Source organism: Prionailurus viverrinus, chromosome B1 (genome assembly GCF_022837055.1).
Source record: "Prionailurus viverrinus isolate Anna chromosome B1, UM_Priviv_1.0, whole genome shotgun sequence".
NCBI classification, from domain to species: Eukaryota; Metazoa; Chordata; class Mammalia; order Carnivora; family Felidae; genus Prionailurus; species Prionailurus viverrinus.
This window is the reverse complement of record NC_062564.1, coordinates 42,734,126-42,761,039: the sequence shown is the minus strand read 5'-3', so window position 1 is coordinate 42,761,039 and position 26,914 is coordinate 42,734,126. Positions and strand designations below refer to the sequence as shown.

At 34.0% G+C, this 26,914-nt stretch overlaps 1 protein-coding gene across 5 annotated transcripts in view; it reads right to left on the bottom strand.

Moving 5' to 3' along the window:
• Nucleotides 1–26,914, bottom strand: part of LOC125163894 (A disintegrin and metallopeptidase domain 3-like) — a 119,893-nt gene that overhangs the window by 63,141 nt on the left and 29,838 nt on the right. For all 5 annotated transcript variants that reach the window (XM_047856174.1, XM_047856172.1, XM_047856171.1 and 2 more), the window contains exons 5-11: nt 23,346–23,422; nt 22,698–22,875; nt 15,989–16,051; nt 11,709–11,780; nt 11,314–11,480; nt 9,917–9,998; nt 2,799–2,938 (exon numbers count right to left, since the gene is read on the bottom strand). In XM_047856174.1, the coding sequence (XP_047712130.1) occupies nt 2,799–2,938; nt 9,917–9,998; nt 11,314–11,480; nt 11,709–11,780; nt 15,989–16,051; nt 22,698–22,875; nt 23,346–23,422 (779 nt within the window). The remainder of the gene's footprint in view (nt 1–2,798; nt 2,939–9,916; nt 9,999–11,313; nt 11,481–11,708; nt 11,781–15,988; nt 16,052–22,697; nt 22,876–23,345; nt 23,423–26,914) is intronic.

Below are 26,914 nucleotides of genomic sequence, written 5' to 3'. Positions count from 1 at the left end.
CCTATAATGTGAATATTGGTCTGCTGGATTTGTTTAGTAAGCCCCTTATTTAACTTCACATTTCAAAAATTATTTCTTTTTGTTGATCTGGCTATGAGTTCTACTACTCTGTTCGTGAGTTCATTGATCTTTTCTTGTGCTTCATCTAGTCTGCTTGTTAAATCCCTCTATTGAATTTTCAGTTCTGTTATTGTATTCTTCAGTTCTGTTTTATAATCTTAAGTTCTGTGACTTCTATTTGGTACTTTCTTCTATTTTATATCTCTGTTGATGTTCTCACCTTGTTTATTCATTCTTCTCCCAAGCTTGGTGAGCATCTTTATGACCATTACTTCAAACAAAATTTATTAGGTAGATTACTTATCTCTGTATTATTAAGTCTTTTTCTGATGTTTTGCCTTCTTTTGTTTGGAACAAATTCCTCTGTTTCTTGATTTTGTTTTATTCTCTGTCCACTGCTATGCATTAGATAAAACAGCCTTCTCTTCCAGTCTCAAAGGGGTGGCCTCATGTAGGAGATGAACCTTGCTATTCAGGCTTCTCCTAACTCTTGGTTGTCTCTCAAACTCTTGTGATTGTCCAAGCAGCCAATTTTAGTTTTTGGCTCCAAGTGGTTAAAGATGTACAAAGACCTTTAACTGTCCCAAAGGGGAGGAGCTCAATAAGCACCTAGGTTCAGGGTGATTGGAAGCCAGACCCTCAAGCAACAGCTTTTGAAGTATAAAAATACACACAGTGCTATGGGGCTACAAACATGTACCTTGCTGGCCAACAGAGCAAGGACATGCAGAGATGTATACTGTGCAACATTCTCAAAACTTGGGGTACCAGATGATTATGAAAGTTCATTTTGAGGTGCCTGGGTGGCTCAGTCGGTTAAGTGTCCAACTTCAGCTCAGGTCATGATCTCACAGTTCATGGATTCAAGCTCCACATCAGTGGGTTCGAGCCCCACATCTGTGCTGACAGCTCAGAGCCTGGAGCCTGCTTCAGATTCTGTCTTCCTCACTCTCTGCCCACCCCCCACTCACGCTCTGTCTCTGTCTCTCTCTCACAAAAATAAATAAACATTAAAACAAATTTTTTAAAAAGTTCCTTTCCTGAGATCCCAGAGATCTTTTGTGAGTCAGAGAAAGAGCACAAAATGGCACATACTAGACTCCATTTCCAGAGTGCACCTTAGTAGGACTCTAAAGGTGTCCCAAACCAGAAGCCTGCCCCTCAGGCAGAAGCTCCAGGACAAGCAAATATGCCATTTCAAAGAAAGTTTGGTGTTATGTTTCAGTCTGCTGTCTGTGTATTGCCACAAAAGTAGTAGCTGGCCAAGAACCATCTCTTAATTTGTTATAGTTCCATGAGACCCAGGAATGCAAACCTTCCTGGACACCAGAGCCAGGTGATATGTCAAGCACCTCTACAAACTTCTCTATGGAAGAGATTGGCACTCCAGAGTACAACAGATGAAGACAGCCAAATTAGCACCTGCTATCTTAAAAGTTGTGGTATCCAAGGATGGTTCAAACCCTTTATTCCTCAGGGGAAAACTACTGGTTTCAGTTTTCTCCTGATTCGGGGTTGGCATGTGAGGGGTGGGAATTATAGAAAGATATAAGATTGTGCCTTAGCCTCCCCTACCCACTCTGATATGGGTTTTTTTTTCTCATTTGCCCAATATGTAGGAGTTCTTAGTTTTTATATTTTTAAAGGAAAATGATCCATATGTAGTTATAGATTTGTTGTGTCTGTAGGAGGACATGAGTTCAGATTATTCTTATGTTGCCATCTTGAACCAGAACCCCTGCAAAAAATTCTTGGCATCTCCTTTTCTCTCAATTTTAAGAAACTGCTATAGATTATTATGAGAATCATCATTTCCAAATATCACTATATTCTTGCTCCCTCTGATATATTTCATATTCATTTTATAAGATAATTTTTTTCCATACTGCATGAACCAATTAAAAATATATTTCATTACATTTATCATAAGATCCTAATTTCCACATCATGATTGCATGATCAGGCTCTTTTCTGTATCACATCCCGGACTTCTTTCCATGACTCATTATTTATCCTCATTGCATGTTACTTCTTTTTCCTTACGTCTAAAACATTCTCCCTTATAGTACCAGCTATATTTTTTTCACTTTTATCCTCCCCCCAACCTCCTTAACTTCAGTCTGTCAAGCTTTACAATCTTGTCGCTACCCAAGTATTAGTTCACTCGCTTTCACTGAAACTTTTTCAATGAGCTCTTTAATAACCAGATTCATTCTCATTCAGATCCCAACAAAATTATTTCCATAATTATTCCTAGACTACTTTATCAGAATGTTTCTTCTCCCCATACTTTCCCTATTCATTTTCTTCTTGGAACCTATCATAAACTGTTTAGATTTTGTTTGTTTTTATGTCTACTTTTTAATTTTCTATCTCTGATGGACTAATGTATTTAGGACTTATCTATCTTATTAACTATTTGTAAATCAAACTAACACAATAACCGGGACACAGTAGATGTTCATTAAAATTTTTTTTTGGTGAATGAATAAATTTTACTCTAAGATTCTAGTAAGCCCCAGAAAGTCATCATCAACATCCACTTTCTCTCTATATTAGAACGATTAAGCACAATCTCTATAATATCAAATGTCCACTTCCTTTAAGCATTAAATTAGCACATATTTACTTAATAAGAAATGTTCATAATCAGGTCATATTGAAAGAGATTGTACATTAAAGAATATTACAAACATTTCCCAAGGGAAGATATAGATTTGAAAAAAATAAAACCTTACATTGCCTCAGGGTTCATTATGCATGTAGTTCCTGGACAGTAACAAGTGAGGATGTCATTATTATATGTTAATCCCAGATTAACTCCAAGCAACTGTGTCATAACAACTGAAAATGCCTCTAAAGTTATCATCTTTGGATACTAAATAGAAAAAAAAATCACAATTGTTGCCTAACTTGTTTATCTATTTTATCTTTTCAAGTAAATATAATGTATATAAGTTAAACTAGTATAACAAAGTTCATTATTTTCTTAAGAATATGGAAAAAATAGGCAAATTTTGTTATTATCTTTGAGTAATAGTATTTTTAGTCCAAATGGCATTGACAAATAACAAATAAGATTAATGCAATTTCATGTTTTAATGACATGCTACTGATTTAAATCTGAATTTTTTTAATGGAAAATAATAAGCATTGCTTCTGTAACTATATTACTTTTCATGTGAACAATTAGAAAAAAGTACACAGATTCTTAAGGGTTGGCTTGGCCATTAGTTTTGACTTCAGAAACAGTTTTAGGGAAGAAATCAAATTAAGTTTCTTCTAAAGGCAGAATGTGCAAGCAGCATTTTTTTTTTTTGTCTTAAAAACTAAAACTTGAGAAGTAGTGATGTCAGCAGCATGGAAATCCTTGGCAATGAATGATTTTTACATGATCTCTATAGTTTTGCCTTTTATAGAATGTCACAGAATAATAATAATATAATATAATATAATATAATATAATATAATATAATATAATATAAATATAATACAGGATATAACAGCACTTAGCCTTTTCTCCAAATGGCTTCTTTCATTAACCAGTATCCATTTAAGATTCCTTTATGTCTTCAAATGCCTTGTGGCTCCCTTTTTAAATAAGTGAATAATATTCCTTTATATGTATTTATTCCAGTTTATTTTATCCATTCACTTATTAAAGGATATCTTGGTTCCTTCTAATTTTTGCCAGTTGTGAATAAAGTTGCCATAAATATTCATGTACATGATCTTGTGTGGATATAATAAGTTTTATACTCATTTGGGTAACTGCCAAAGAGGACAGTTGCTGGATCATATGGTAAGAGTAAGAAATTGCCAAACTGTCTTCCACAGTGGCTATACCAGTTTGCATTCCTATGATCATGAATGAGAGTTTCTGTTGCTCCACATCCTTATGTGTTTAGTGTAACCAGTGTTTTTGACTTCCAGTACAAAGCTGAAAAGGACTGGGAAGTTACATTCTTGCCTTGTTCCTGATCTCACTGGGAAAGCATTTAGTTTCTCACAATTAAGGTGTTAGCTGTAGGTCTTTTCTAGATGTCTCAAGTTAAGGAAGTTCCCTTCTAGACTTGGTTTTCTAAAATTTTGTCACAAATGGTGTTGGGATTTGTCAAATTCTTTTTCTGCATCTATTGACATGATCAAAGAAGTTTTCTAGTTTAGTCTAAGGATGGAATTGGTTAAATTAAATGATTAACTAGCCTTACATACCTGAATAAATTCTGAGTGTAGGTGTCAACAAGGAAATTTAAACTATTCTAAAAAGAAATTCTAGAGCGGAAAAATGCAATAAATGAGCTTAAAAATCCACTGGAGGTATTCAAAATTAGATTTGATCAGGCAGAAGAAAGCATCAGATCTGAAGACTGATCATTTGAAATCATCCAGTCAGAGAAGTAAAAAGAAAAAAAGAATGAAGAAGATAGAACCTATTGACATGAATAAGCAGATCAATGTATGCATTATGGGGATCTCAGAAGGAGAAAAAAGAAAGAAAGGGACAGAGAATTTATTTGGAGAAATAATGACCATAAACTTCAGAAATCTGAGTGAACTGCTCAACAAACTCCAACTAGGATAAATCCAAAGAGACCCACAAATTTCCCATTATAATCAAACTGCCATAAGGTAAAGGTGAGGAGAGAATCTTGAAAGAAGCAAGACAAAAATAACTTGTCACATATAAGGGAACTCCCATAAGATTACCAGTAGACTTCTCAGCAGAAATTTTACAGGCCATAAGGGATTAGGATGAATACATTCAAACTGCTGAAAGAAAGAAACTGTCAACCAAAATTATTGTATCCAGGAAAACCATGGTTTAAAATATAATGAAGACATTAAGGCTTTCCAGAAAAATAAAAGCTGAGGTAATGAACAAAAGTTAATTACCACTAGACTTGATCTATAAGAAATGCTAAAGGGAGGCTGTCATGTTGAAACTAAAGGATGCTGGTTAGCAATATAAAGCCAAAAAAAATTATAAAGTTCTCTAATAAAGATAAATACACGGACAAATATAGTAACATATATTATTGTAATTTTGGTGGGTAAGTTCACTTTTAATTATTGTATAGAATCGGAAGGACAAATACAAAAAAACAAAAACAAAACAAAACAAACAAAGCCTATAATCTATGTAATAACATAAAATGAGAAATAGAGTTGTAAAGGAGTAATGTTTTTGTATGCAATTGAAGTTAAGATGTTATCAGTTTAAAATACTATTAATGTTAATATATTTTAAGTAATTAAAATGGTGATTAAAAATAAAATATGTACACAATATACACAAAATAAAAACAGAAGGGAACCAGAGCATGTCACAATAAAAAAAAAAAAAATCAGTGGAACACAAACGAAAGCATTAAGAGAGAGGAAGGGACAAAAATGTTACAGGGTATAAAGAATAAAATTAGCAAAATGGCAATAGTAAGCTTTTCATATAAGAAATTAATTTAAATTTGAATAAATTAAACTCCCTAATAAAAATATACAGATAGGTTGAAAGATTCAAAAACAGATTCCAACTATATTACTTCAGATACAAGACTTACATAACCTAAAAGGTTAAAAAGGAAGAAAGATATTCCTTGCAAATTATAACCAAATGAGAACAGGGGTGGCCACACTCATATCAAACAAAATAGACTTTAAATCAAAAACTATCAAAAGGGAATAATAAAAGGGTCAATTAACCAAGAATATATAATAATTATACTTATGCACCAAACATCAGAGCTCCTAAATATATGAAGCAAGTTTTGAAAGAATTGAAGGGATAAACAGAAACATAATATCAAAAGACTATAGTACCTCACTTTTAATAATGGATAGAAAACTTAGACAAAAGATAATTAAATAAAGGACGTGACAACAGTATAGACCAGCTGGACCTAATGAAGATATACAGAACATCCCACCTAACAAGAGTGGAATACACATCTTTCTCAAGTGAACGTAGAATATTCTGGGGGATAGACTACTTGTCATACTACAAAACAAGTAACTTTAAAAATATTGAAATTATACAAAGTATCTTTTCTGATCCCTATGGATTGAAGCAAGAGAATAACAAGTGAAAGAAAACTTGAAAGTCCACAGATCTGTGAAACTTCAACAGACTCAGACACCACTAAGTCCAAGTTAGAAGTCACAAAAGAAATGAGAAAATACATTGAGATAAAAAGAAAATGGGGGCGCCTGGGTGGCGCAGTCGGTTAAGCGTCCGACTTCAGCCAGGTCACGATCTCGCGGTCTGTGGGTTCGAGCCCCGCGTCGGGCTCTGGGCTGATGGCTCAGAGCCTGGAGCCTGTTTCCGATTCTGTGTGTCCCTCTCTCTCTGCCCCTCCCCCGTTCATGCTCTGTCTCTCTCTGTCCCAAAAATAAATAAACGTTGAAAAAAAAAATTAAAAAAAAAAAAAAAAAAGAAAATGAAAACACAACATATCCAAACTTACAGGATCCCGTAAAAGATATGCTAAGAGGCATGCTTATAGCTGTATACACATACATTTAAAAAGCAAAACAAGGGCGCCTGGGTGGCTCAGTTGGTTAAGCCTCCGACTTCAGCTCAGGTCAAGATCTTGCGGTCCTTGAGTTTGAGCCCCGCTTCAGGCTCTGGGCTGATGGCTCAGAGCCTGGAGCCTGCTTCCGATTCTGTGTCTCCTTCTCTCTCTGCCCCTCCCCCGTTTATGCTTTGTCTCTTTCTGTCTCAAAAATAAAAATAAACTTTAAAAAAAGAAAAAAAAGAAAAAGAAAAACATGTCATATCAACAGCGTAATTTCACCACTCAAGAAATTAGAAAAAATGAACCCCAGCAAAAAGAAGGAAATGAATAATACAGATTAAAGCAGAGAAAGAACAGAAAAACAATAGAAAAAATTCAATAAAACAAATAGTTGGTTCTTTTAAAAGATCAACAAAATTGGCATATTCTTAGCTAGATTAACTAAGAGATAGTACTCAAATGCTTAAAATAAGAAATAAAAGAGGGGGCACCTGGGTGGCTCAGTGGGTTGAGTGTCCAACTCCTCATTTTCACTCAGGTCATGATCTCACAGTTTGTGGGATTGAGCCCCACCTTGGGCTCTGGGCTGACAGAGCAGAGCCGCTTGGGAATCTTCTCTCTCCCTCTCTCCCTGCCCCTCCCCAACTCATGCACACATGCCAGCACATGTGCGTGCACACTCTCTCTCTCAAAATAAATAAATAAACTTAACAAAAAGAAATAAAAGACATTGTAAGTGACATCACAGAATTAAAAAAAAATGTAAGAGAATACTATTAAAAATAGTAATCCAATAAATTGGATAAGCAAGAAAAAAGGATAAACTCCTAGAAACATACAATCTTTCAAGACTCACTCATGAAGAAATAAAATAATAACTACTAAGGAGATTGAAATAATGGTAAAAATAGTAAAAACACTTCCCAAAAAGAAAAGCCCAGGACTTGATGGTTTTACTGGTAAATTCTACATTAAACATTAAACAAAGAATTAATACCAATCCTCCTCAAATTCTTCCAAAGAATTAAAGGAGAAGGAACACTCTTAAACTCATTCTGTGAAATCATTCTATGATTACCCTGATACAAAAACTCAACAAGAAAACTATAGAGCAATATCCCTAATGAATATTGATATAAAAATCCTCAACCAAATACTAGCAAACTGAATGGAATAGCATATTAAAAAGATTCTACACCATGAGTGAGTGATATTTATATCTGGAATGTGAGGAACATTTAACATTTGAATAGCTATCAATGTAAAACCCCATTTTTGAAGAATGAAGAAAAAATACCGCATGATAATCTCTATGCTGAAAATGGATTTCACAAGATTCAACATCTTTTTATAATTAAAAACACTCAACAAACTAGGAATATACGAAAACTACCTCGACATAATCAAGGACATGTAGAAAAGCCCACAGCTAATGTCACACATGCTGGTGAAATCCTGACAATTTTACCTCTAAGATCAAGAACTAGATGGAATACTCACTCGCCACTTCTATTTAACATAGTATAGAAAGACCTAGCCGGAGCAATTAAGCAATAAAATAAATAAAAGGCTTATAGTTTGGAAAGAAAGAAGCAAAATTATCTCTGTTTGCAAATGACATGATCCATATGTAGACATATATATCACTGGAATAGATTAAAGAGCCTAGAAATAAACCCTTGCATATGATTAAATGATCTATAAAAAGGTGCCAATATGACACAATGGGAAAGGACAGTCTGTTCAACAAGTATACTCAAGGGAGAAAATACAGCTCTTTCAATAAATGGTGATGGGAACATTGGATATCCACATAACAAAAGAATAAAGTTGGACCCACATATTTCACCATATACAAAAATTAATTCAAAATGGCTTAAAAATCTAAATGTAAGACTCAAAATTATAAAACTTTTAAAAGAAAACAGGAAAAAACTACATGACATAAGGTTTGACAATTATTTCTTAGATATGATACCAAAAGCACAGGCAACAAAAGTAAAAGTGGACAAAGGGGACTACACCAAACATAAAACTTTTGTGATTCAAAGGACATGATCAGCAAAGTGTAAAGGCAACCTACAAAATGGGGGAAAATTTTGCAAATCGTATAGCTGATAAGAGACTAACATCCAAAATATAAAGAACTCATACAATCCAAAAACAAACAAAAAAAACCTCAAAGCCATTAAAAAATGGGCTAAGGACTTGAATAGACATTTCTGCAGGGAGGATTTCACAAGGTCACAAGGTATATGAAAAGATCCTCAATATTACTAATAATCATAGAAACGTAGATCAAAACCACAGTAAGATATCACCACATACCCAATAGGATGGCTACTGTAAAATAAAGCAACTGCAGAAAGTAACAGGTGTTGGTGAGGTTGTGATGGGTATAATGTGAACTGCTAGTGGGATTATCAAATGGTGCAACCATTCTCAAAATTAGTATGATCATTCCTCAAAATATTAAAGATGACCCAGCAAACCTACTTCTGTGTGTGTGTATATATATCTATATATATCTATATATATATCTATATATAGATATATCTATATAAATCTCCAAATATATATATCTATATATATATCTAGATATATATATATATATATAGATAGATAGATAGATAGATATATACACATATATCCAAAATAACTGGAATCAGCATTTCAAAGAGATATCTGCACTCCTACATTTACCACAGCATTATTTATGATAGCCAAGGTATTAAAAACAACTTAGGTGTTCATTGATATGTTAATGGAAAAAATAAAATGTCACCTATACAGACACACATAATGGAATGTTATTCAGCCATAAGAAGAATGAAATCCTGCTATATGCAATGACATGTATGAACCTAGACTGTACTATAATAAGAGAAGTAAGCCAGACACGTGAAGACAAAAATTGTATGTTCACCATTATATAGGGAATCCAAAAATGTCATACTCACAGAAGCAGGTAAATAGAATGGTAGATGCCAGGGGCTAGAGGGCTTGGAAAATGGGGCCATGTTGGTGAAAAGGCACAAAGCTATAGTTATGCAAGATGAGGAGTTCTTGAGATCTGTCTCACAATGATGGAACATCATAAGCACTACTGAACTATATGCTTAAAATAGCTAAGATGGTAAATTTCACATTCTGGGTATTTTACCACACACAAAAATTTTAAAATTGTAATATTTGACTTTCAAAATCCAAATAAAAGGTATTTCATAAAAATGTGTCAAAACAGCATGGTAGAAACACTATATGTATGTTTGTTCCCTGAAATAGATATTAACTTCAAAAGGTGATATAATTACTAAAGAGATGGAGATAAAAATGCATACCAGAGCAATTCCTGCAGCAAACTTTGGATTGCATGCCATTCCATGATATGTTGCTCCTACATAATTAGGATGGTCTCTATAACTAAATGACAAAATTTTTTCTTGTAAATAAACATACTTTATTAATAACTTAATGATGTTTTAAGAATTGGATTCCTCAGTAAAGCTGTTTTTTGAAACTTGAGTATTACATATTGAATCTAATGTTTTCAATCATTTTGTATTTGATTTCCCACAGTTTCTAAAAGTTAAGTTCTAAAGTCCACTTTAATGTCATATGATACACAGCCCAAAACCCAGCAGTGCCTACCCTTCTGAAAAATTAATCATCACTCTTGCCACCACTGGATGGATATAATTCTAAGATGTACAAGTCAGGATAGTTTACTGCCATGATTTGCATTAATTGATTCTGTAAAGTGTATAAAAAAGGATGGATTGGAGGACAGGGAGAGAAGAGACAATATGAGGTAGACTCATATTGAGAGAGAGGATACAGAAAGCATCCTCACACATTTCAGTCCCATTAATGTTGTTCCTGAGTCCCCAGACCTGACCTTAATGCAGTAGGAGACACCAATAGATTTATAAATGTATTCCATATTGCTTAAGACCTTCTGAATTATGTTCTTATTTTTCCATGTAAATTAATCAAATTAGTAAAGCAAACATCTATATGAAGGCTTTTGAAAGCTATAGTACAAATAGTTATATATCTATACCTTAGGTTATTATACAAATACTAGAAGGTAACCATATTATTATTTTAATGTTTTTATTTTAACCAGTTTTATATGCAACTATTGCATTCTGTTAACTAATTTATATTTTATTTAATATTAAAGTGATAGTTTCAATTATTTAACTCTGAGAAAATCTTTAAAACCCTTGAGGCCCCATGTTTATCCCAAGGCTTTCTGAATTTTCTTTTTTTTTAAATTTTTTTTAACATTTATTTATTTTTGAGAGAGAGCGAGACAGAGCATGAACGGGGGAGGGGCAGAGAGAGAGGGAGACACAGAATCGGAAGCAGGCTCCAGGCTCTGAGCCATCAGCCCAGAGCCCGACACGGGACTCAAACTCACAGACCGCGAGATCGTGACCTGAGCTGAAGTCAGATGCTCAACTGACTGAGCCACCCAGGCGCCCCGGCTTTCTGAATTTTCAAATTTAATACACTTCCATGGGTAAACAGTCCACTCTGAGAATAATGGCCTGCTATGATTTAGTGTCCTACATTGTTATTAGATTTTTATATTTTGCATTTTGCTAACACAGTATGCATACGATTTTTGAGGTGTCTTGTCATAACCCATAACACATTTTGCATATAATTCCGATCACTAACATATGAGGTAATTTTATAAATTCTATATCAATGCAAATAATGCACTTACATTAATAAGTATGCCATATCACGAGACCTTTGAAATAAACTTTTTTCTTTCCATGACACAAATCTTTGTAGTACTTCATCAGCATCCCCATTAGTTGAAATCTTATTTTGATCTGACCAGAGCTCCAAAGAAGTTATCTTAACAGTGACTTTAAGCTGGGAAAACATCTAAAAATAAAAGTTACACCACATACAGGTGTTAATTAGTCATAAGCATTACGTTACATCTCTATACATAATGATAATATATTCACTTCACTCATTTTTGGAGATGAGATTCATCAGTGCATAAAACTAGTTGTTAAGAATATATTTTATAAAATTGTAAATACTATTTATACAAACAATGTTACTGCATTAATAGGAATGTTTAGTATTTAAATGAAACATACTTACAGCATTGATAAGACCAAAGATATGGACAACTTTCTCAACTGTACCTGGCACTTCAGAGCCCATATAATCAAACTGAAAGACAAATTTTGTTCACTATTAAAAATTACTAAACCAGCACGTTTTAAATGGATATAAGTGTCAAAATAATGCAGTCCTCAGTGAAAGGAAAAAAAGCAGAATTAAGTGCTTAGTAAGTTTTAGGCTTAAACCTAGGGAGCTTATGCATTAATAATAATAAAATGAGAAGTTTGTGATTATCTTCTTCCTAACACATACAGAAATTAAGGGTTGAAAGTTAAAGTTCCAAGATTGTATGACTACTAACAATAGGAACCAGGACTCAAATCTCTTAACTAAAATGCTAAGTCATTTTTATCTGATACAGTATGCTGCCACCACCATTTTCTTCAACACAGTAAGAAAACATGACTATATACCCCATATAAACAATGTACCATAATAATAAAAATACTCAAGAAATTGTCCTCATTCAAAGAAACAAAAATCATATATTACCTCTGAAATGCTTTAATTATATGTATATGCACATACTTAGTAGACTGAATAAAAAGTATTTTAATGATGTTATTTTTACCTACATGAATAACTCGATTGTGGTTATATAAGATAATGATCTTATTCTAGGTAAATGAACACTGAAAAAAGTTTCATGATGCAATTTACAATGTACTTTTAAATACAGCACAAGTGATAATGGGATACAATCAATGGGATACGATAAATCTGAGTAAATAGAGTATAGGTATTTTTTGTATTACTCTTATTCTTGCAACTTTTTGGAAAATTTAAAAATATTTCAAAATAAAATATTTAAAGAGTTGAAGTAAAATAAAAATAATTGCAGATGAACAAAAGCTGAAGCAAATTCATCAACAGGCTAAACAGAAATGTCAGCAACGGAGACCTATAAGAAGGAACAAAGAGTTTTGAAAATGGTAAACATGGGGGGAAAATGAAATTCTTTTTTCATTTCCTTAATTTCCTTAAACAATTGAATATTTAAAAGAATAAACTATTGTGTAGTTTAGAACACATAGCAAAGTAAAATATATTACAATAACATCACATAGGGTTATTTTTACAATTATTTTCATTAATTTTTTAAGTGTAGTTGACACAGACTGTTACATTAGTTTCAGGTGTACAACATATTAATTCCACAAGGGTAAACATTACCCTAAGCTCATCATAAGTGTAGCTATAATCTGTCACCATACAAAGCTATTACAACATCATTGACTTTATTCCTAACGCTATACTGTGCCTTTTATTCTCATAACACTCATTCCATATCTAGAAGACTGTATCTCCCATTCTCCTTTACCTATTTTACCTATCCCCTACTCCCTCTATTCTGGCAATCATCAGCTTGCTCTCATTGTTCATGTGTTGAATTCTACTTTTTATTTATTTTTATAGATTCCACATATGAATAAAATCATATGGTATTTTTTTCCCAGTCTGACTTATTTCATTTAGCATAATAGCCTCTAGGTCCATCCATTATGTCACAAAGAGCATGACCTCATTATTTTTTAAGGCTTTACAATGAAACCACACAAGATCCCAAATAGCCAAAGCAATGTTGGAAAAGAAGAACAAAGCTGGAGGTAACACGGTTTAATATTTCAAGATACATATATTATAAAGCCGTAGTAATCAAAACAGTATGGTACTGGCACAAAAGTAGGCACATAGATCAGTGGAACAGAATGGAGAGCCCAGAAATAAACCCACAATTATATGGTTAATTAATCAATGACAACAGAAGCAAGAATGCACAATGGGGAAAAGACAATCTCTTCAATAAATGATGCTGCAAAAAACAGACAGCTATGTGTAAAAGGATAAAACTGGACCACTTTCTAAACACTATACACAGAAATAAACTCAAAGCAGATTAAAGACGTAAACGTAAGCCTTGAAACCATAAAAATCCTGGAAGACAACACAGGCAGCAATTTCTCCGTCATTGGCTGTAGCAACATTTTTCTAGATAGGTCTCTTGAGGCAAGGGAGACAAAAGCAAAAATAAACTATTGGAACTATATCAAAATAAAAAGCTTTTGCATAAAGAAATCATCAACAAAACAAAAAAGCAACATACTGAACACAAGTAGATATCCACAAATGTTATATCCGTTAAGGGGATAATATCCACGTAACTTTATTTTTATAAACCTCTTACATTATATGTGAATGGGTATAACATTAATTCTAGATTGTGACAAGTATGTTAATTGGAACCACTCAAGAAACCAATGGGGTAAGATGTGAGAGATAAAAAGGTACAGCAGCAAAATATAATATAGGAGATAAAGATAAAAGCTAAAAAATACCCCATTAACCCAAGGGTAGCAAAGGAGGAACAGAGAAGCAAATAACTAATAAGACAAACAATACTAATAGCATAGTAGTACTTAACCTACACCCACAGTATTAGTATTTTTGATAAAACTTAAATCAACTAAATGTATAATGAAAAGGCAGGGATTATCTAAAAAAATCAGTTTACAAAGTCATACTTGAAAATTTAAGACAGATAAACTGAATACAAAAGAGAAGGAATACTATTCATAGGATATTATAAAGAACTCTGGAGTTCTTTATTGTTGTTTTTGCATGACGACATTTGCACTGAAAATTCCTTCTGTTGTTATTGGAATGGTAAGAAGGTATCCAGCTAAGTGGAGAGAGAAAAGTAGGCTGTCTATATTTAATGTTAGCAACCTCATGGGGAGAGCTATGACAAAACATAATTCCAATGCTTATGATACTGGTTTTAGGACAAATAGTATTATTCCCTATGTAACAATAACAAAAATCTAAATCTAAGTGCCCCCAAAGGGCATTAGCCAGTAAAATACATTAAATTATATTAAATATATTAATCAGATACTATATAAATGTTAAAATTAAATTAATATATTTAATATGTGGAAAAACAAAATAATTTACAAAATAGCATATGTAAGGGGCGCCTGGGTGGCGCAGTCGGTTAAGCATCCGACTTCAGCCAGGTCACGATCTCGCGGTCCGTGAGTTTGAGCCCCGCGTCGGGCTCTGGGCTGATGGCTCGGAGCCTGGAGTCTGTTTCCGATTCTGTGTCTCCCTCTCTCTCTGCCCCTCCCCCGTTCATGCTCTGTCTCTCTCTGTCCCAAAAATAAATAAACGTTGAAAAAAAAATTAAAAAAAAAATAGCATATGTAAGACAAAGGTATAAGAACATATATATACATGTATGTATATTAAAAACAGAAAATGTGCATAAAATTTATCTCCTGGTAATAAAATTATATGTACTTTTCTCTTTATTATTTTGTCTGCCTATTCTTTCCTATTATTTTTATAAGAATTATTTAGGGGCGCCTGGGTGGCGCAGTCGGTTAAGCGTCCGACTTCAGCCAGGTCACGATCTCGCGGTCCGTGAGTTCGAGCCCCGCGTCAGGCTCTGGGCTGATGGCTCAGAGCCTGGAGCCTGTTTCCGATTCTGTGTCTCCCTCTCTCTCTGCCCCTCCCCCGTTCATGCTCTGTCTCTCTCTGTCCCAAAAATAAATAAACGTTGAAAAAAAAAAAATTAAAAAAAAAAAAAAAAGAATTATTTAAAGATCTAAATATTGCCTTTTATCAACAAGATCTAATTTTCAACATTATGGCACTTGATAAACCTTATATAAAAATATCAGTAATAATGAAAACATAAGATTTCTTAGTTGCCACCCATAATGGCTTTGCTGATTATATATAAATAAAAATTTCCCTAACTAAATGAATATTCCAATGGATAATTCTTCCCATTTTTAGAATATAGAATTTCTGCCAGAGAATCCAAGAAATTGTAAAGCATAAAATAATCTTATAAAAGATAATTTTTAATAACAGGGATCTCCCATTTATAATAAAGTAAATAGCTTATTTTAAAATGGAAATTAATTTATGGAAGAGTTTCCTCACAATTTGGAGTGGATCCAGAAGTATATGCAGCTAGTTATAATCGAATAGGTTATAGTATAGTAGAACACTTCCATACATACAAATTATATATTATTGCTAGAATTCTATATTTATAAGTTAACACGGTAAATATTAGTCCCCCATGTTAATCCAAAGGCAACTGACAACATTTATGTCCTGCTACACTAAGATACATATTTCAAAGAGTAAAATATATCTGTATTTAAGACAAGGAGAATTTTCTTTTTCACATTCCCATTAAATATAAACACAAAACAAAGCTATTATATATCAATAATGCATACCAAGGCCTTATCCATAATGATTTGTATTTTCAGAAATCTGTTCAATAATGCTTCCGAATCTTTCTGCAAAACAGAGGACATGAATTAAATAAAACATGAAGGGCGCCTGGGTGGCGCAGTCGGTTAAGCGTCCGACTTCAGCCAGGTCACGATCTCGCGGTCCGTGAGTTCAAGCCCCGCGTCAGGCTCTCGGCTGATGGCTCAGAGCCTGGAGCCTGTTTCCGATTCTGTGTCTCCCTCTCTCTCTGCCCCTCCCCCGTTCATGCTCTATCTCTCTCTGTCCCAAAAATAAAAAATAAACGTTGAAAAAAAAAAATAAAAAAAAATAAAACATGAAAATAAATAAAAAAATATTAAAAATATATTATTATCGTGCACATTATATATGTATCTATATACACATGGAGGAAGAAAGAAAGAAAGAAAGAAAGAAAGAAAGAAACTACAGATACATAAAGATATAGATATTGGTAATAGGAAAATAAGACAATGGACGCCACTGAATAAAAAGCAGGTGACATTCCAAACACAAATTTTAGGAATAAAATGAAAGCTTCTATCTTATATTCTTTATAATTAAGATCCTCATGATGGACAACCCATGTTTCACTTCACTCTAAACCTTTGTCTTAGACCCTCCTCAAACCTTCAAGCTAAATAAACTCCCATCATCTTTCCCCAAAACACTGCCTTTAATTACTCATTATTTTTGTACATTTAACTAATTATGTCAGCTTGATCACAGTTCTATCAATTGATATTAATGGATACACCACCCATGTATCCATTTCTATAAATAAAATAAAAAGCGTTTCCATCAGAGCCCAATATGGCTCAAGGCAATCAATCATCTGCTTTCTCTCACCATAGGGTAGAATAATCTATTCTAGAATCTCATAAAACTGGAATCATATGTCACATACTTTTTTACATCTGGCTTCTTTCACTCAGCATTTATCCATTATGTTGTGATTATTAACGCATTAGTGTTTATTAAAATAGTATGCCATTTTAGAAATATATCCCAATTTGTTAATACATCTACCCGTTGATCACTTGGATTATTTAGACATTTTAGCTATTATATATAAAGCTGCTATGAATATCCATATAGAGGTCTTTGTGCAAGTATGTTCTTTACTTTTTCTCGGAAAATTTTAAAAGTGGAATACCTAAATCATATGGTAAGTGTGGATGTGTAATATATAATGCCAAAGTGCCAGATTGCTTTCTAAAGCAGTTTGATTATTCTGCATTTTATCAAGAACTAAAAAAGAGTGCCAATTACTCCACATTTTTGCCTGTATTTGATATTATCCATCTTCTTCATTGTATTCATTCCTGTTGGTCCATACTGAAATCTCATTTATGTTTTAATTTGCAATTCCCTGATGTTGAATGATACTGACCATCTTTCACAGGCTTACTGTTCATTAATTTAGTTTCTCCTAAATTCCCTACCAGAAATTTTATGTTTAGCTTTGACTTTTAATTAAGTCTATGCTTTAATTCAATTTTTCTGAATAGGGGCCAAAATTCATTTTATTTCATGTGAATATCCAGTCTTTTAGCACTGCTTGTTGAAGGGAGTATTCTTTAGTTTTTCAGAGTCCTTAGCACCCTTGTGGAAAATCAATCAGCCAATAGCGTGTGGGTCTATTTCTGCTCTATTCTGATCTACTGACCTATATACCTACATTTATATCACTAACACAATATGCACCTCTATACCAGGGGTGAGCAAACTATGGCCTGAGATACAGCCACCTGTTTTACAAAAAAATATATATGTTTTATTGTAACCTAGGCATACCCATTTGTTTATATATCCTCTACAGACGCTGTTTTCTTGCAAAAACACTCAGTGTTATAACTTGCAACAAACCATCTGCCCCACAAACCTAACACATTTACACTCTGGCCCTTTAAGAAAAAGTAATGTTAAGTCTTTCATCTTGTTCTGTTTAAAACTGATTATTCTAGGTTACTTATATCTCTCCTTATGCATTTGAGACCCAATTTCCACAAAATGTTTTCTGAAATTTTGATTGGGATTACACTGAATTTACAGATCAATTTGAGGAAAATAAACAACAACATCAATTTCTTTCTTTCCTGTGACTTTGCTAGATTCTCTTTTTTTAAAAGTTTATTTATTTATCATGAGAGACAGCGCATGCACACACAGGCACATGAGTGGGGGAGGGGCAGAGAGAGGGAGAAAGAGTCCCAAGCAGACTCCGCACCGTCAGTGCAGAGCCCAATGTGGGGCCTAAACTCAAGAACCATGAGATCATGACCTGAGCCCAAATCAAGAGTCGGGCGCTCAACTGAGCCACGCAGGTGCTCCCAGACTCTCTTATTAGTCCTGATAGCTTTGGTGGAGATTCTTTAGTATTTTCTATGTATGGAGTTAAGTCACTTAAAAAAAGAGAATTTTTTTTTCTTTCAAAAAAGTATGTCCTTTATCATTCTTTCTCCTGTTGCACTCTCTAGTAACTCTAGGAAAAAAAGTGGCTGGAAATAGTGAGGGCAGACAGTCTCGCATTATTCCTAATCTTATAGGCTGTTTTAGTCAGTTCAGGTTCTTAACAAATATACCAGACGAGGTTGCTTAAACAACAAACACTCTTCCTAGTTTGCAGATAGCTGTCTTCCTATTGTTTGCTCATGTAAGGGGGAACAAACAGATCAAGGAAGTTTTCTACTCCCTAGTTTATCATGAATGGGTGTTGAATTTGGCCAAATGATATTTCTGGAACTACTGATACCGTCCTGTGGTTTTCTACATAAATCTGTTAAATTGTTTCATTCTTGTATTGCTGTACTGATTTAAGCCATATTTCCTCAAAGTCACATAGATATTATAGTCTTAAAATTCTTGAAAAAGTATGAATGCTTTTATATTATAATGGCAACTTGACTAGACAAAAATTGTTGGGATTTTATACCTTCCAGAGAAGTCACTCTATACATCCTAGATATACACTGCACTATCTTATAAGCACTTCATTTGGTTAAGGCTAAAGTCAGTCTGTTTCTCTACTTTTATAGGTGATTTGGGGGCCAAGACACCTATATTCATTATTGGGGGTACCTACATGGCTCAGTCAGTTAAGCGTCCAACTCTTTATTTTGGCTCAGGTTATGATCTCATGGTCCATGAGATCAAGCCCCACATCGGGTTCTGCACTGACAGCTTGGAGCTTGCTTGGGATTCTCTCTCTCCCTCTCTGCTCCTCCCCTGCTCATGTTCTCTCACTCTCTCAAAAATAAATAAATAAACTTTTTTTTTTAAGTACTGCTGTATATTTCAAGTTTTCTATAGCCTATCCGAATTACCTGTTTAGGATTAATATTTATTTATTTTTAATGTTTTATTTATTTATTTTTTATTTTTTTTCAACGTTTTTTATTTATTTTTGGGACAGAGAGAGACAGAGCATGAATGGGGGAGGGGCAGAGAGAGAGAGAGGGAGACACAGAATCTGAAACAGGCTCCAGGCTCCGAGCCATCAGCCCAGAGCCTGACGCGGGGCTTGAACTCACGGACCGCGAGATCGTGACCTGGCTGAAGTCGGATGCTTAACTGACTGCGCCACCCAGGCGCCCCAATTTTTAAGACAGAGACAGAGCATGAGTGGGGATGGGGCAGAGAGAGAGACACAGAATCTGAAGCAGGCTCCAGGTTCTGAGCTGTCAGCTCTGTGCTGACGCAGGGCTCAAACTCACGAACTGCGAGATCATGACCTGAACCGAAGTCAGACGCTCAACCCACTGAGCCACCTGGGCGCCCCTAAGATTTTCTTTTAATGTGTGTTTATTTTTGAAAGAGCATGCATGCTAGTGGAGGAGGGGCAGAGAGAGAAGGAGACAGAGAATCCGAAGCAGGCTCCACGCTGTCAGCACAAAGTTGGACATGGGAACCCAGAACGTTGAGATCATGACCTGAACTGAAGTAGGATGCTTACTCAACTGAGCCACCCAGGTGCCTCAAGGAGTTAGATTTTTAAATGAGCTATTCAATTTTTATTATTATTCCTTTCCTGTTCTTTTTGTGTTTGTATGTCTTTTTGTCATTTTAAAAATCACTTTTAATTGTAGGGGGGGTTTAAGGAAGGAACAGGGGTAAAACATGTGCCCAAAATGCTTTTAACAAATAAGCTCTTTACCATATTGTTTGGTTTTTATTCTACTTTTCAACTCTGGTTATAGTGAAGGTATTTACCTTGTTTATGAGTTCATTTCTGTTTACTTTCAAAAATATAAAAATATACCTAAAACATAAGGTTTTATATTATTTTCTGTTCCTTTTTAAAATCTGATACATTGAAGATAGTTATTTTGTATATCTGTGCTTGTAAAAGCACTAGTCATGTGAAAACAAACTTAACTAAACCTATAGATCTAAGCCTATCAAATTCAGGATAAAAAGCAATTGAGTTACTTCATGAAAGATATAAATTTCACAAACACATAACAATTAATCACTTATCTCCAATCCTGCAATGATATCCCTGGTTTCTTCTTAAGTTCTGAAATTTCTGTCTCTATTTTACTTGATCATTACATTTGTTCTGTACCCAGGTTTTATATAATTACCCCCAATTACCTTATCCACTACATTAGAAAATATTGTGAGCAAATATGAATAGCAGTAACAATAATATTTATTGATCACTTTTTTATTTGTCCACACACTATGCTAAGTAATTTCCATTTATAAACTTAGTCTTTGAAATAACTGTATGAGCTAGGTATTATGTTTACTTTTATTTTTTTTTTTTACAGATAAGAAATTTTAAACACATAAAGCTTATGTTACTTTCCCAAGTTCTTGTGGCTAAAACTAACAGACTTGGAATTCAAGCCAAGGCAGCTGGGACTGTATGTTACCTCTATCTTGTCTAATCTCTGTCAAGTGGTTGATGGCTTCAAGTGTTGTTATTTGTCTTTTCCAAAGTTATGTCCATCCCTTCAGGTTCTTCTTCTGCCACAGAAAAGTATTCATGGAATCTTTTAAAGCTTTCCAATTTACATATGTGATAGTGCTCTATTTCAGTGGTGAAAATTGTCTTAATTGTGTCTAATGTTGTATTACAACATTCAGACAGTTTCCAGAGCTAGCATAAAGTTTGGGGTCATTTCTTAGTTTCACCAAAAATGAAATTTTCATCTCTATATATGTTTATACTTCATCATTTTTTAAGCTTCTGGAAGTACAGTTTTATCAATCTGTATTCATACTACTAACTTTGTCAAAATAAACAAAAGCAAATTAAAGCAACAGGGAGATGGAGTTCCTTATAAATTCAGTTCAGGTTTCATTCATAACTATTTTGTTTTGCTTGTCTTCAGTGTGATATCCAATTATGATGAGAATATGTGGACAGAGATTCATTTATTTAACCATGATGATAAAAGTAAAGTTGTATAAACATTTTTAAGGAGGAAGTTAGGATGTATATACACACAGACATGTACACACACACACACACACACACACACCCACATATATATATGAAAAGTATATATATATATATATATATATATGAAAAGCATATATATATGAAAAGTATATATATATATGAAACGTATACATATACATATATATATATGAAAAGTACATATATATGTAAAGTTAGGATATACACATATATATCCTATATAAACCCTATATATACATATATATATATGAAAAGTTAGGATATATACATATATATCCTATATATACAAATATATGTGTATATATATGTATATATATATATATATATATGCATACACACACACACACACACACACACACACACATGAAAAAGCCTTTGGAAATATGCCTACCTTAAATGTGAGCATTTATAATCAAAGTGTAATTGTTCAAAACTATTGTAGATTCATGCAGATGGATTACTTAATTGAAAAATATAAATATGCAAAAATGGCATAATTTTCTAAAATATATACATTTCAAGTTTATGCACATATATGACAACTATAAAATAGCATACATCAAAATGATGATAATGGATTCCACAACTGCATTTATCTTTAGAAAATAACATGAGGGTCCATTCTTATTATCCTTACATATGCATATGTTTAATATTTTAATAGATGTTAACCCAAATATTTAATTGTAAATAATAATAAATGTAATATAATGTGTATTTTCCTTTTGATAGCAAAAAGGAAATTTCAAAGCATTTGTGGTTATATAATTTTTTGTTTAAAAATTATCTATATATTTATAAATCTACATTTATAACTAGATATATAAAAATAATTAGAACAGATAATCCAAACTTCTAGCACTATTTTGAGATGATGACCTTTGGGACAATTTTTTTCCCTCTGTTCTAATTTTAAATTTTTAATAAAAATAATAAAGAAAAATGTGCTGGTAAGAAAAATGCAGACAAATTAATAATCAGCAGATTTGGATATCATTATATTAGTAGTATGCAAATTCAGTGACAATGAAACTATGTTTATATGCATGAAATACACTTTCAATTAGGGAAATGTGAGTACTTTGATTTTTAAATTATGTGTGTTTATACCTATTACAGTTTGTAAATATTATCTGACTAAACATCAAAATATATTTAAAAATAAATATCTTACAACAGAAGGTTTTAATATAGTCAATTACCAGCATGAATAAATTTACTAGAAGTAACACAATGAAGATTTCAAAAAAGGGGTTACTTACTTCTGATTTCACAAGAATCCTGTAGGATTGATCTGCCAATTGGGTGATAGAATAATTTTCTTGTAAGGGAGAAAAATCAACTTTATCATTATTTATTTGATAAAGCATATGCTCATATGCAACTGCAGATTCCAATGGTTCAATGCCATAACTGACATTCTCCAACTGCAATAATCCCCTAGATATTTAAACACACAAAAAAGCAATAAAAAGATAATATAGACTCCCCACTAAGAAATGTAAATCACCATTAAATAACATTTTATAGAAATTTAACAGTTGTCTTTGCAGTCTGATGTCTAAGAATCATCCCTTCTTACACGGACAGACTTTCAAACCTTATTTTATACCTTTTCTGTCTACTATGCCATTTAGGATTCATTGTGGTTTTAGTGTGGCTGAGGAATGTGAATATTCTTCATACTGGGGGTGGGGGTGGTTCCTGCATAAATTTTAAGACTGCAGCCTGGGACAGAGACAAGGAGAAAAGGAAAAATGACAAGAGAGGGGGAGAAAAGAAAAGTATATGAGCAGAAACACAATCAAAGTCTATTTTCTTTGCCTTCACTCTATCCCTTAAGATGTTTCTAAAAATTAAAGGATCACACAAGATTGTCAATCATGTACATCTCTGGAATATGCCAGTACCTGAGTCCAGAACAAGTGCTAAGTGTCACAACTGATTTTGGAATCTCTGCGGTGTATCCTTGATAAAAGCAATGGCCCTAAACAGAAGCATATGAAGATACATTTATGAGTGATTTGTAAATAAAGTTTTAGGTTTACCTTACGTCCTAGACATCATCAAACATTCAGATTTAGTCATCACCATAATATTATTTACCAGGCATTCCATTTCCTTGTTATCTATGCACAATCTCTTTTAACCCTCTTTAGATTATAAATAATCATTACTTCTGTCCTCCCCCAAAATAACTTATTGCTACAACATTTAATTTTTGATGAATAACTTTCTTATCTGTGTCTTTTCTTTCTCAGCCACGTTTTTTCTTGTTTTTTTCTAACTTGTAAACTTTTATTCTTTCAAATATGATCATTGTATTTTTAATCTTGATTCTGTGTCATGATCTTAGTTTTTACAGTATTATTTTTAATAATTCAGCTGGAGCTTTTCTCTTTTTGTCAGGTTATTTAAGTTTTTTTATTTGAGTATATTTGACATTTCTTGAATGTATAATCTATAGCTGCTAATTTAATGTAATTAGCGGCATCAATGTGACTTCAAATGTGAATATTTCACTTCTTTTTTCCAAGTTACCCAAAAGCATGTTAACTGAGATTTCCTCAGTTTTATTTCTCTTTAATATCTCCCCATATTATTTAATCTATATAGCTCACCATCACTAGTTCAAGCTCTTCTCCCTCTAGATGTTCACAGCATTAGTCTTCCCAGGATCTCCCCTAATATTCTCATTCAGTGAATATTCCCTTTTCTTCCCTTAAAAATCTAGTGATAACTAGAGTCAATCCTGTTCCTTTGTTAATGTTGTGCAATGAAAAGTATCATCACATTCTCTACCATAAATTTGTTTATATGCTATTAGCTCCCAGATATACATGTCCATTGGTAACCATTCACTTTTTCTCAAAACTAGGCTTAACTCCTATTTCCCACCCACTGACAGTGGCAGGGCATACCCTGCCCCATGCTAAGGAACATCAGCAGCCACCTCTGTCTGCACTAGTTCCAACAGACTATGCTACAAGCCCTTTAAAAAAGGTGGAATACAAACCATGTCCAAATCCTCTACCCAGCAGCAGAAAGCAATTCAGTCTCTGTAGCTCCTGGCTTTGCACCAGTGGGAGAAAATGAGCCTCATGAAATAATGCTCAACACCCCCAACACAAAGGACAAGAATTTCCAGATAGGAACTTTCCTCACCCAGGGGCACTATCAGAGTGAGAAGTGCACTGACAGTGCTAGAGAAGAGCCAGAGTAAATGCTCTCTATCCCATGGGACCTTCATCATCCAACCCCACCTAGTAATACAAAGTGGCCCAGGAAAGTACCTTTTACCACTATAGGCTGTATCAGCAGAGATCCAGTAGGAGCTTCTGAATCACAATAGAGTAACATTAAAAGCACCTCAAAAGTGAAATTGTCATTGGCACAACAAACCACACTAAATCTAAACTTGGGTTACTGTCTCTTAACAATAGATTTGAATGTCAAGGACACAACCAAAAATCACACATTACACCAAGAACCATAAAAATCACAAGAATGGGAAAAGAAAACCAACCGATAACAATATTGAGATAAGCCACATGTTGGAACTAATGAAGATTTTAAAGTAGCTGTGATAGATAGTATTGCTTCAGTAAACAATTACAAATAATCTTGAAAAAAATTAAAGAACAGAAAATATCAGAAAATAAATGGAAGCCATAAAAACAGGTAAAAAAATATTAGAACTAAAAAATAGAATAAACAAATCTACAAAAAACATATTTGATAGACTGATAAGTAAAGTGGAGATGGCAAGGGATAGAATCAGTGAACTTGAAAAGAGATCAATAGAATTTACTCAATATATATAACAGAGACAAATGAACTAAGAAAATAAACAGAGCCCCAAGGACCCGTGGAACGATAACAAAAGATCTAAAATAAATATCGGAATCTGAGGAAAAGAACAGAAAGAATATAGGGCTGAAAAGTATTCAAAGAAATAAAAGTTAAAATTCTGGTCAGGAAGATAGCAGAGTAGGAAACCTTCGACCCCCACCCCCCACCCCTTCAAAAACAAATGAATTCAGCAACAATTCACAGACAAATTTCTTTTATAAGAAATCTGAAACTAATTAAAAAGCTAATTAAACTAATTAAAAAGTGTGTAGGGGCACACTCTGGGAAAATGCAAAATCAGACTCACCAAAGTCAATATAGAGATTTGGTATCCCCTTTCAATAGGGATACTGCCCCAGAGCACTGCTATATGATCACAAAACGGCCCTCTAGCTCCCAGCCTAACCCAGAGCATGAAACAGGTTTGTCCTCATGTCTAGAGCCCCAATTTTTCTGAAGGGGCTACCTAAAGAACTAGAACCCATTTCACCAGTCTTGGAGCTCTAATAGGTTCAGCACAATCTGGCCATCCAGGCAACAATGGAGATAGAGACTTGGGCTAGTAGACACCATGTGTTTCTCCCCCATGTCCCCACTAAGCACAGAATAAGTGGACAAAAAGATGCCAGCTCTGCTTCTCCTTGAGGAAGGAAAAAGTTGATCCATACATGTAGTTTCCCTACTTCACCAAAACTGCCAAAAGAACTGGCATCTTTCTCACCAATCCTGGAACACAGATGGGCCAAGCACAATATAGTTGCTTGGGTGAGAATACAGGTGGCAGCTTGTGAGGGTAGATGCTACTAATCCTCTCTCCTGATCAACACAGAGCAGGAAAAAGCACAGATGCATGTTTCCCCCTGGAGAGAAAAAGATTCGGTAGAGGCCCCCCAAATGATTGGACAGGATGACTTGTTGAGATACTTTTCTGTACAAGGCCTGTCAGTGAAGATTGGGCAAAGCAACTACTTTTGTCTAATGAGCAGATACCAAAACAGAGAGTCAAATAAATGAGTAATCAGGAAAAGAAATTTCAAATAAAGGAAAAAGATATCTCCAGAAATGGATGGTAATTAAATAAAATTAAATAATTTACCTCACAGAGAATTTAAAATGTTCACTGAGGTCAAGAGGACAACTCACGAACAAATTGACAATTTCAATTACAATTTTCAGAGACAGAAAATATTTTTTAAAAGTACCAAACAGAGGAAGAAGTTGAGATCCTGGAGTAAGAGGGACTCTAAGCTTGCCTCATACCTCAAACACAGCCAGATAAATATCAACACCCATTCTGAACACCCAAGAACTCAAATTGAGAGAACAAACTCAACATCTAAAGGGAGAAAAACAGCCACATCGTGGAAGGTAGGAACTGCAAAGAGTTGATTTGGGGGAGAAAAGAACAGCAGGTGCGGCAAAGGGGAGAGCCCTGATCATAGGACAGGACAGGACAGGGGAGGGGAGGGGAGGGGAGGGGAGGGGAGAGGAGGGGAGGGGATGGGAGGGGAGGAGACGGGAGGGGACAGGAGGAAAGAAAGCACACATAGGGGACTGCACAAGAAAAATTCTTCCCCAAAACCACTGACTAGGAAAGGGAGAGAGGCTGAATGCCAGCCACAAGCTT